The sequence below is a fragment of the Elaeis guineensis genome, chromosome 2 (assembly GCF_000442705.2).
Source record: "Elaeis guineensis isolate ETL-2024a chromosome 2, EG11, whole genome shotgun sequence".
NCBI lineage: Eukaryota > Viridiplantae > Streptophyta > Magnoliopsida > Arecales > Arecaceae > Elaeis > Elaeis guineensis.
In genome coordinates this window covers 18809539-18822233 of record NC_025994.2, presented here as the reverse complement: position 1 = coordinate 18822233, position 12695 = coordinate 18809539, and the positions used below count along the sequence as shown (strand labels likewise).

Below are 12695 nucleotides of genomic sequence, written 5' to 3'. Positions count from 1 at the left end.
CGGTTTGGCACGGCTTGCGTGCCACCGTGGTTGACCAGCCTGAGGTTTCGAGGTCAATCGGTCAGCTCGATGGGCCTCAATCGATTGATTTCCTCAGGTGGTTGACCGTCCTGACAAATTTTTAATATATTTTTTAAATTAAAAAAATTTTTACTCAATTTTTTTATAATTATTGATTGGACACTAATTATTGATTAACCACTTTACTGCCAAAATCATATCTTAAATTTCACATAATTTTGATCAGATTATAAGATTTCTCATCTAAAATGACAGCAATAAAAGAAAAGGTACATCTGCTTACATCAAATCAAAGTACATTTATCTAAAAATAAATTAAAAAGATGACAGATCTTCAGGTGAAACCTCACATACTGCTACTAATCGCTGAAGTTTAATCATTTGGAGCAGGATCCTATAGTTGTCGAGGAAATTGACGATAAAAATACTGTATGAACTGATCAAATTGTCCAAATCCCTCATCCAGCCGAGAATCCATATGTGCAAATCTCTTGCTAACAGATATCTCCAATACATCTATGCAAGCAAATAATACATGCTGATCGGATGACAGCTGATCGGACTATGTAGCATGTGTAGGCTGCTCTCTATTGATAGGCTGATCACCTCCTTCACGGTCATGTTCTTCTTCATCTACTGTAGACGTACGCATTCATACCCCATCATGAAATGTATATCCCATATACCTCAGAGATGCATGATTGTAAATATCACTACGTTTAACCTTGACAACTTCATCATCAGCCGTGATGTGGATATCAAATGCCTCGAATATAGCAGTCAGAACAACTCCATATAGCAAGATGGTTTTTGAACTTTAAAAATATTCATTCATATAAAACATCATTAAATAGGACAAATTAACCCTATCACCTGAAGAACCATTATGATGAGATAAACATCTAAATATGATACGTGTTCTCTATGACCTCCTCTGGGCAGAAAATTAAACGTAAAAATATGATGGATTAACCTAGTTTCAAGTGATAATAGATTTGCATCAGGTTTAGCGGTCGCATTTATATTATCATTAAAAATAGTTCTAACACAAGAAGCATAGTCTAATACTGGATGATTCCAAATAGTACTACTATTAAAAAATCTATCACCATCTGATGGAATATCCAAAATTTGACCTAAAACTTCACAGTCAAATTCGATCAATTATCCTTTAACATACGATAAAATAGAATAAGACTTACTATTAAAACTAAAATTACTATAAAAATAATGAACCAGAGTAGGATACGTTGGCTTGTTAAGCATAATCATAGATAGCCAACCCATCCTTTCAAATAAAAATTTAATACGAAAATCACTAAAACTATTTAAATCGATTTTTCTACCTCCTACAATTTTTCTTTCAAAAAAGTTTGATTGAAATTTTTCACTACACTCACTATTTAAAAAAAAAGACTCTTCGTACCTACGAGATGATTGCTTTCTTTTCTCTACTCGAGCGTTCTTTTCTTTCGACAAAACTCTACTTTTTTTTTTGAAGTCATAATCGATTTTAAGAAGAGGGATCAAAATTTATGGACTAAATACAAGAAAATTTCTAAAAATCTCAATAAGAAGTAGGGAGGGTGGGGGTAGATTTCAAGATAATGAAATCGTGGGTTGGAACCACGAATTCAAGAATTCGTGGGTTCAACCCACAATTCATTCAACGATAAAAAAATTTGAATCCCTCGATATGGAGTAGGGACGGTGGGGGTGGATTTAAAGATAATGAAATCATGGGTTAGAATCATGAATTCAAGAATTCTGGGTTCAACCCATGAATTTATTCAACGGTAGAAAAATTTGAAATGAATTTTTGGATTCAACCCACGAATTCATTCAACGATAAAAAAATTTCAAATAAATTCGTGTGTTGAACCCACGAATTCAAGAATTCATGGATTGAAGCCACGATTTCAAGAATTCGTGGATTCAACCCATGAATTTTATTCAAATTTCAAAAATAAATTCATTGAGGATTCGTGGGTTGAAATACCTGAATTCATGGGTTGGATCCACAAATTCATTTGGTTAATTCATGGCTCCAATTCACTTATTCAAATTTCAAAATTCGTGCATCAAAGTCAGGTGGATCAAAAAATTCATGGATTCAACTCATAAATTATCTAAATGAATAGTAAATTTATGGGTTAAACTCATAAATTTATCCGGCATGCTCGTCCAACGGTGGTTTGATAAATAATTTTTGAACCATAATATTTTTAAAATATTTAATTAAAAATATATTATTTAAAAAAATCCACTTTTATAGACTGAGCGGATGCCACATCGCCGCCTTGGTCTGTATTACGTCACCGCCGTCAGGTCGTGCCCGGGTCCGGCTGCCCGTCGCCTGCAAAGCTGAACGACACATGCCACATGTCAATCTTCTATTCGGAAACAGGACCCTCCCCGTTTTCCTCTGCCCTAATGACAACTGGTTCCGGCCCACGTTACCACGTAAGCGTTAGACTGCAGCAGATCCAGCGACAAGCAACCATTAATAAAACCTTTAACCTTTAATTAAAGAAGTCCTAAAACTGGAACTGCCGCTGCCAGGCGCCAACCCAGTTATTATTAATGCTGAAGAGATGGAGGGAGGGAAAATATACTCAAAATAGTTGACTGTAACGGTGGAAAGAATTAAAAAAATCAAAAAGAAAAATATTTTTATTTCATCTCTCTATTTCTTTAGAAGGAGTAAAAAAAAAAAAAATCCGAAAAATAAACTAAATGCAAGAATTCGAAAAAGAAAAAGATATGTATTAACATGTAATTATTAATTTACACTCCTGGTTTAATTATTATTATTAATTGGGAAGAAACGGCTCCTTTCTTCCTCCGTTTTTTAAGTTTTATTGCGAGGGTCTCTTTTTTATGGTTCTCCCTGCTTCTGTCTCTTTCGCGTGAATCGATCCAAAAGGTTTCCCTCCGATCTCCTGCTTCTCCCGGCGGGGCGAGGCCGGAGCTCGCCTCGATCCCCGTCTAGGGTTTTTGGTCCAATTCTAGGGTTTGTTGCTTCGAACCCTCGCGGTCGATCTGGGCGTTTCTAGGGTTTTGGTTCCATTTTTTTTGTTTTTCTTTTGCTCTCCATGAAGAGGTCCAAGAGCGTGGAAGTCCTCGGCGGTCGGCGGTGGAAGCTCTCGCACGGCCTTCTCGCCGTCGCCGCGCTCTACCTGCTCTTCATCTCGTTCAAGTTCCGCCACTTCCTGGAGATCGCAACCGTGCTCAGCGGCGACCGCAGCTTCGCTGGAGGTTCTGGCGTTGGTGACGTCGGCCAGCATTTCTTGGGATCTATCTACCATGGGGATGCTTTCCACCGGAAGCTGGAGGACGACCGGAGCCGCGATCCGCCGCAGATGCCGCACAAGGACCAGCTGGTGGTCCGCGCCAGCCCGCTCCGGCCGTTCCGCCGGCATTACGGCCGGATCACTGGCGAGATGTTGCGGCGATACGGGCGGAAATGGAACCGGACGCGGAGCGGCAACTTCTCCGAGCTGGAGAAGATGGCGCATGACGCCTGGACCCTCGGCCTCAAGGCTTGGGAGGAGGTGGAGAACAACAAGGCCGGGGCGGAGTTGAACTCCACCACGGTGCTCGAAGGAAAGCCCGAGTCGTGCCCGTCCTCGGTGTTGATGAGCAAGCCTGAAGTGGGGGCTGACGTGGAGCGCGTGATGTTCCTTCCGTGCGGTCTCGCGGTTGGCTCGTCGATCACTGTGGTCGGGACGCCGCATCCTGCGCACGAGGAGTTTGTGCCCCAGCTTGCGAGGATCCGGCGGGGGGATGGTAGGGTGATGGTGTCGCAGTTCATAGTGGAGCTGCAGGGGCTTAAGGCAGTGGAGGGTGAGGACCCGCCCAAGATCTTGCATGTGAACCCGAGGCTGAAGGGGGATTGGAGCCGAAGGCCAGTCATCGAGCATAACACCTGCTATCGGATGCAATGGGGCAAGGCAATGCGGTGTGATGGGTTACCATCTGAGGGCAGTGAGGAATCTGGTATGTCGTCATCCCTATTCCCTGGCTTTATGTTTTCTCAAGTAATCCATCAATATTCTTACCTATCTATCTAACTACAATATTTTAAGGGAGCAAAATATAGGAGTAAAATGGTGACTTGCTGCATGAGATGTAGATGTGCATAATTGGAACATACATTGCTCCTGCTGAGTAGAGACCTGAGTGAATGAGTTAGTAGTTGGTCCTCATGTTTTAAAAGTTTGTTATAAAATTAGTTTGTTTTGAGTTATATAAATGTTGCATCTTTTATCAGCTGGTTTCCAGGTGCCACCTGAGTGAATGAGTTAGTGATTTGTCTCCAACTGCAATTTGAGTCAGTTGTTTCCAAGTGCCACTTCAGTGAATGAGTTTGTAGTTTGTCTTCAAGTGCCACTTGAGTTAGTAGTTTTGAATGAGTTAGCAGTTTGTTTCCAAGAACCACTTGAGAGTTCTGGGCATTGGATTGGTGGGAGACTGCTTTGATGTACTAGCGTAGTCATCCTGTTTTCTTGAATCCAAATAAAAGGTCCAGTTGTACCCACTCTTGTGATTTAACATAACAAGGGGTTTCTGTTTGGTTTATTGAGTTATTTGAGACTCAGGCTAAGTCTTAACATCAGAGAACTCGATTCACTTTCAGATTATCCAAATAGTGATGCATATACTTTTACACCATTTGACCCTGTCTTGAGTAACTTCATCGAGTCACCATGAGATTCATGTCTTGGTCAGCAAATTATCTGTAGCTGTCAATTGAGGTTGAGGATATACTAAATGAGTGCATGTTGAGAAAGTTTTTATACAAGATTTATTTATTCTGTTTAGTCATTTAAGTGCTGTTTGATGCATCATTAGTTATAATCTTCATTATTGATAAAAATAAAGTATTTCCTATTATTTCTTTTAAACAAATGCAAAGCTGATTATACTGTTTGTTAACTCACCTACCTGCATTAGCTTCAATCAGAATTGGGATATTGCATTCTTAATTTTTAGAAAAAAAAAATCATATCAAAGTTTGTCAGCTAGAAATTTGACTTTCAGTTTACATCATTATTTGCACTGCATCTTGGCCGAGGATTTGATATTTAACCCGTACTTGGCAAAACAATGTTAACCAATATCCTAACACTTATCATCTTGTCATGCATGACCTGATAAATCCTGCTATATTGTGCCAACACAATTTCAAACCACTAATCATTTTTGTACCTTCTTGAATTAATTTAATTATTGAATATTTACTCCAATTCCTTAAGTGATAAATAATTGTGGGTTTCCTATACTGGCAAGACTTTGATATCTAGGTTTCTATGTCATCAGCCAGGATCTTGGAATATCTTTCTCCTTTCCCATTTTTCTCAACTTTCCATCTTGGCTTGGGTAAACTAAGATGTCAGCTCAATTCATCATCAGCCACTCACCAAGTTGGCTAGGTTTTTTCAATTTCAAGCCTTGAACACTCACTACATCCTTAGGGTAGTGCCTTGTTAGAACCAAGTTCATGGCTTACCACCTTAGGCTCTAAAAGTTGCTGTAATATGCAATGCCTTTTTGTGTGCTTGCTGATTTTGAAATGGGTACCTACCAAATACCTTTAAGAGCTTTTTGACTCTTTACATGGAAACCAAATTCATAAAAAATGTTGCGGGATCAACGAATTTTTAATTGTAGTTCTCTTTTAAGTGGCTTTTTCATATTTCTTTGCAAAGTCCAACTGCATCATTCATTTTGGCCACGTGGATAGTCTTCTCCAATGCTCGAGTCTCTCTCAATTAGGGGTGTAAAAAATTTCGATTAAACCGTCTAAACCGTCTAACCTGATCCAAACCGAACCAAATATGGCAGTTTGGTGGTTTAATTGGTTCGGTTCAGTTAAATAAAACAGAAAAATCAATATTTCGGTTTGGTTATTGGTTTATTGATTTATGTGATCCGCTGAAATCGAACCAAACCGAACCGAACCGACAAACCGAAATTAAAATGCCATCATTTTATATATTTATATATACACCTATATTACATGCTTCATATATTTATATATACACTTATGTTACATGTATATTCAAAGTTAGGCTATGTACTTTATGTGAATTAAGAATCTAAAATGTTGATTTGGCCCTATTTCAATCCAAGTTAGATCAAATTTGACTTGATTACAGATCATAATAAAGGAACAAAAAATAGAAACCAAATCGACTAACCCACTTAAAACGAAAAACCGTTCAAACCGTTCAAATATTTGGGAAAGCTACATGAACAAACCGAACTGCGATTGTGTTTAGTCAAATATTTGGTTTTAGGAACCTCTTAAACTGAAATGTCGGTTTGGTTTTAAAAAATCACTTAAAACCGAATCGACCGAACCGTTTTCAGCCTTACTCTCAATCATCACTTTTTGCATAAACAATCATTGAATTAGGGATCCTAAGATATATTTCATATGCACTTATGCTATACAGATTGGGTAATGTGATTTTTTGGCCTTGTCATTTAGTGCCATGATATATAAATCATTTCATACGGAATCCTCTTGATTTATTAGGTTTCCTATGTTATTTATCTCCAGTTTTGTTGTTTCCCGGTTGGTTCGGTGGTAATGAGTTCCAAATAAAGCATAATGCATAAATGTATCTGTTCAGTCTTCAGGCTTAACATGTTTGGACTAAAATCTTTCTTATTTTGTTCTTTCTTTTTTGGTAGTTGATGGATTCAACAAATGTGAGAAATGGGAACGTGGTGATACGGTTGACTTGAAGGAATCTAAAACAACTACATGGTTGAAACGGTTCATAGGTCGTGCAAAGAAGCCAGAAATGACATGGCCGTTTCCATTTGTGGAGGGCAGGATGTTTGTTTTGACACTTCGAGCTGGTGTTGAAGGATATCACATTAATGTAGGGGGCCGGCATGTGACTTCATTCCCATACCGCACGGTCTGTCGTGAAGCATTCATCGATCTGTTTACCTTTTTAATTAACTGGTCATTTTTAACAAATGTCTGGGCCTATAGAGTATGTTAAATGGCCTTCTGCACTTTTAGTTGTCGACTTGAGCACCATTGTTTTTTAAGATAGGTACTATGTTGCATTTTTTACACTGCATAAATAACTTTAGTCATGCTATGGATATTTTCCAGGGATTTACTCTTGAAGATGCAACTGGTTTGGCGATTAAGGGAAATGTCAACATACATTCAGTATATGCTACTTCTCTTCCAAAATCACATCCCAGTTTTTCACTTCAGCATGTCTTGGAAATGTCAGAAAAATGGAAAACCGCTTCTCTACCCGAAAAACCAGTTGATCTTTTCATTGGTGTCCTATCTGCAACCAATCATTTTGCTGAACGGATGGCTATCAGGAAAACTTGGATGCAGTATCCTGCTGTCCGGTCGTCAAATGTAGTTGTCCGTTTCTTTGTTGCTCTGGTAAGCTTCATCTTCTGTCAATTGCCTGTTACTAAATGAATCTGGCACCTGAAAATAAATATAAAATATGAATCATGATGTGCATGTTGAAAACATAGCTACATAAACCTTTTCGACCACTCCCAACACCCAATCTAGTAACTAATCACTCTGGAATTTTATCATACATTTTTGAAACAGGACCATTGTGGAAATTTTTTATTTTAACAAATATAAATTGCACTCAATTCTCAAATGTATATCAGCTATGGGGTCTTATAATCAATTATTTGACAACTTGAATAATTATTTCCATATTTACAAATGGTCAAAGGTCTTTGGACTTTCAATTTTGGAGTTATCATCTGTTTATTTAGCAAATTATAGAAGTATATCAATCCATTACATAAATGAATTCTTCAACAATTAATGGCATCTAGTATATGCATATGAGTTGGACTACACACTTTATGTTAACTCCTTAAGAATGGAGCTAATGATTTCACAATTTTTGATAGCCTATGCAAATTAAAGATCCAAATCATTGAACATGATGTACACCACAAGAAATGCCTAGAACTAAAAGATTCATATATTTTAGGGTCTATAACCTATGCATCAAATCGGTGCAAAAATGAACTTTATCAATTGCACTATTGTCATAAAATATATGATAAAATAGATAAATTAAAAAATCTACTTTATGGATCATGATCTACACTTCTTAAAACATGGGTAAATTTAGATCCACTAGGTTTACTTGATTAGATCATAATAAACTATTGTATCATGTTATTAAAACCATCCATTTTGACATCTACTTGATGATTAAGTTAGATACCATAAAAACATATGAATTTTGGAATCTAGGCTTTTTTTTTTTTTTTATTGTGTGGATCATGCTCAGTGGTCTTGGGTCTTGGATTTGAATAGTCCATTGATTTTGAGTCCTTAACTCCATTTTTAGTTAGTTAAAGTAAAGTATGTAGTCCATCACCATGTGTATATAAAGTATGCAGTCCATCTCTATGTATATAATCTTGAAGCTTCAAACTATATTCTATACTATTAGCATTAGTGGATGCATCTTATCTTTTATTTTTTAATATCCTTTTTTTGGTAAGATTTACTGCTCACTAATTTGTGTTTCTGAACATAACATGGGGATACTTTAGTTATCACGGGATATCATATATTTAGAATTATGAGTTATGTTTGAATAATCATTATACATCATGCGTGGATGTGTCAGTCACTCATGTTTCAATAACTAGAATCATGGGAATCACACCTTTTCAACTTTGGCCATCATCCTATCTCTTTAACTTTCTTCTTTGAAAAGACAACTCTCAAACTTGGACCGAACATTTATGGAGTGATCAATCTCCACTTACAGTGGATTACATTAATTGCAGGTGGCTAATAGATTGATTTCAATGGGGTCCCTGAGAACAAACTCAAAAGTAAGGTTTGCTGAATTAGTACCTGGGCTTGTAGTGGTTGAGGATTGGTTCAGTACAATAAGGGTTCGTACCGTGCTATTCTGGTGCATACCAAAATAGGGAGAATTGAAGAGGGAGGGGGAGAGGGAGAAGGTAAAAAAAAGAAGAGAGGGGAGAGAGAAGGAAGGAGAGGGGAGAGAGAGAAAGAAGCCGATAGAGAGAGGTTCGAGCTGTTGGAGGAGAGGTTTAAAAGCCCTGGATCTAGCAATGGGGACTGAGAGAGGGGGAGGGGGGGAGGCTCGTCTAGCTGGAGACCTGGTTGTTGTATGGTGTCACCATTGACTCGATAGGGACAGATGGCTTTGGGGGCAGGGCATCGAAACTGAGGGAGCATAACATGGAACGAAAGGGAGGAGCAAAGCTTTTATGCAATGAACCGACCAGCTGAACCATGCTGGTAGTTGACTTAGTTTGATTTGGTACATCCAGAACCGGCCAGTTCGGCACATCCCGAACCGGCCAGTTCGGCACAGTTCAACTAACATTTCTCAAAAGGGTTAATCTTTTGTTGGGTCTTTTAAGTGGTAAACTTCCATATCTATTTGTGGGACATAAGTAGATTCCTTTTCGCAATATTAATTGCTAGAAATTTGGTCCAAAATTGAAATTCGATATCATCGGTATCCTTCAGCTGAATTGTGTTGGTAGTTCTATACCATCGTAGGCTCTACCAGCATTAGTGATGTAGTGATGGGTCATGATAGTGGCAATCATTTAGATTTTATCTATACTGGTGTGAACAACTCATGCAAACAGGAGATTAAGGTTTTCATTGAAACCTTTCGAAGTGCACAGGAACAGGTCGAGGTTAGATGTTGGGGCAGTGAAATACAAAAGTGAGAGAAAGAAAAAATATATATGAAAATGGAAAAGATTGTTGTATCGATGTTTTATTTTTATGATTTTATAATTCTCATGGGCTACAACCATTATAAGTCACTATAAATTTATCGTGAATTGTTATTAGGATAATAAACATTTAAAAAAAAAATCTCAATCAGATCTGTTGATGTAATAGTTGTTAATGTTAATTATAACAGTATGTAATGGTTTATAAAAGCAGAACTTACAAAGTTATTATTTAAAGCTTAACAAATATAACAAAAGTTAAAAGAAGAGCTTTATTAATTGGCAAATGAAGTAGATTCAACGAGGTACCATAGGCAAAAGAGAGGAATGGAAGAGAAAAAGTTAACATAATAGATAAGATCTGACCAGGTCCGGCTATTATTAATCAATGAATATTGGAGTTCACCTTAGAGCAGTGAAGACAAATATTGTAAAAGAAAAGCAGAAGGGGTAGCAGCTAAGAGGAAACCTGTTAAGAATATAGCCAAAAGTTTCCTTCGCTTTCTCTTCAATATATCTTCTTTTAGAATTCCATCCTAGTTTCATTTTCTGCTTAGTTTTCTTACTTGCAAGCCAAAGGAGGATTAGGAAAAAAAAAGCAACATTCTATGCAGTAACTCATATTGATCCAGCATATATACTCTGCATGAGTGATCTACTGTCCGATCTCTTGTATGACTGTATCTCACCACTGATAAATATTGTTTGCTGAGTGGGGGTTGGGGGGTTTTGGGGTGGGAAGGTCGGGGATGGGGCCATGTCTGGGATTAAGAGTGGAGGTTGTGGGGCCATACCTACACTACCCCCCACCCCCACAAATAAAATAAAATAAAATAAAAAATCTCCATTACTGGAAGTGCATGTATAAGTTTGCTATGAATTGTTGTGAGAAATGAGGATATTAACTTAGATTGGATTGGCTGAAGGTTTCTTTCTAAAATGTGCTACTTTGATGAGATTCATGATTTTAGGGTGGAAAATTATCTTTTATACAGGCAAATTTGTTCACCTATTATGCAAAGGTGTATGTCGCTTGTGCAGTAAACATTTTTCTGCGACCAACTTTAGCTATTATATCTGACCCTATGTGGTTAGGGGTCATTTTCTATATCTGCCACTTATTAACATGAAAAACACATTTCTCTGAGTGCATCCACAAGTGTAGCACCTTCCTTGGCTGTGTTTCACCCAATTCTTGAAAAAAATTATATATAAGTGTTTTTTTGTCTCTTATCATTTATCTTGCAATGTCCAGAGTCCAAGGAAGGAGGTAAATGCAGCACTGAAGAAGGAAGCTGAATATTTTGGAGATGTTGTGATTTTGCCATTCATGGACCATTATGAATTAGTTGTTCTTAAAACAATTGCAATTTGTGAATATGGGGTGAGTTACAGATGTTTTGTTTCCTTTTTAGTGTACTGCAAATGTATTTGGTCATTTGTGATGTTGATGTTTTTGGTCCTTTGCAATTGATCTGACATTAGTCATCTTTAACCTGCAGGTCCACAACTTGACTGCAGAATATATTATGAAATCTGATGATGACACATTTATCAGGGTGGATGTCGTATTGAAGGAAATTGAGGGCATTGTGCAGAATAAATCTCTATATATGGGTAATCTGAATCTTTTACATAGGCCACTCAGAAGTGGAAAATGGGCAGTTACATACGAGGTAAGGAGTTTGCACCATGCATTTCTGAAAATTTGCCAGTGAGTCATTTAATTGTCTCTTTTTCCTTCTGAAAAGCTTGTCACAGAGATTGTTTGGCATTTGATTTATTCCAAATTGGGGGCATTCTTGACTGACAAGATATTACTTCTCAACTATTAAAAGTTGTCTGAATTTGAATTAACTTATGAGGGTTAGGTTAGCTAAGTTTTGATCTATACAACCTGAAGCAAACATGGGTGTAAGAATGATAGCTCTGCTTGGCTATTGTTGACGTTTTCATATATTTCATAGATTTGTTCTACCCCATCATATTTTTCACCAGTCTCCAATGAATGTTTATGTCATCCAAGTTATGGCTTACATATTTGTAACTTCTATTTTATGGTGGATGTAGGAGTGGCCAGAAGAGATATACCCACCATATGCCAATGGACCTGGTTACATAATTTCAGGTGACATTGCAAAGTTTATCATGGCTCAGCATGCCAATCAAAGCTTAAGAGTTAGCCCGATAACTCAGAAATCAACCCCTAGATTCTATTTAATTGCAAGATATCTTCAAGCCTCAGCCATTATGTACATCTGACACGTCTTGCAACTTTTTTGCAGTTGTTCAAGATGGAAGATGTAAGCATGGGAATGTGGGTAGAAGAGTTTAATGCCACCACAACTGTTCAGTATTCTCACAGTTGGAAGTTCTGTCAGTATGGGTGCATGGAGAACTATTACACAGCACACTACCAGTCTCCAAGGCAAATGATTTGTCTGTGGGACAAATTATCGAGGGGTCGAGCGCAATGTTGTAACTTTAGATAACCACGCAGAAACAGGTGTTTCTCTTTTCTCCCATTAGTCAACCCTTTACAGCATTTTTGTTAGTGGATGCTTGTTTGGTGTAGCATTTCTCGCCCCACGAGCCTTCGAGTTTTTATTGGATGGCTGAGGGTTGGCATTAACTGCTGCCTCCCTGCTAGTTGTCACGTCTTGTGAAAGCATTTGTATATTTGATTTGGTTTTTTGACAGTTCTCAATCAATACAGCTTGCCACGCAGCATATCTTGCAATTGGATGAGAACTTTCTTAGGCGGTTTTTGCACTTTGTGAATGCTTGGCGTTCTGTTGTGGTTGATTATCCAATGCTTTTGATGGCGGAGTAGTAAACAATCAGCGATGCATTTGGATGCACTACAATACCAACCAAGACTTCAATTTTTTTTTTCTTTTATAGGTTGGAATGTT

The 12695-nt window shown here is 37.8% G+C and overlaps 1 protein-coding gene across 1 annotated transcript; it reads left to right on the top strand.

Annotated features, from left to right (window-relative positions):
• Positions 1-2898: 2898 nt before the first annotated feature.
• Positions 2899-12525, top strand: LOC105058821 (hydroxyproline O-galactosyltransferase GALT2). Its single transcript, XM_010941881.4, has 7 exons — positions 2899-4020; positions 6724-6956; positions 7160-7450; positions 11036-11164; positions 11283-11456; positions 11851-11958; positions 12066-12525. Exons 1-7 carry the CDS (start codon positions 3117-3119, stop codon positions 12270-12272), a joined length of 2046 nt encoding a protein of 681 aa, XP_010940183.1. The 5' UTR covers positions 2899-3116; the 3' UTR covers positions 12273-12525.
• The last annotated feature ends 170 nt before the right edge of the window (positions 12526-12695 follow it).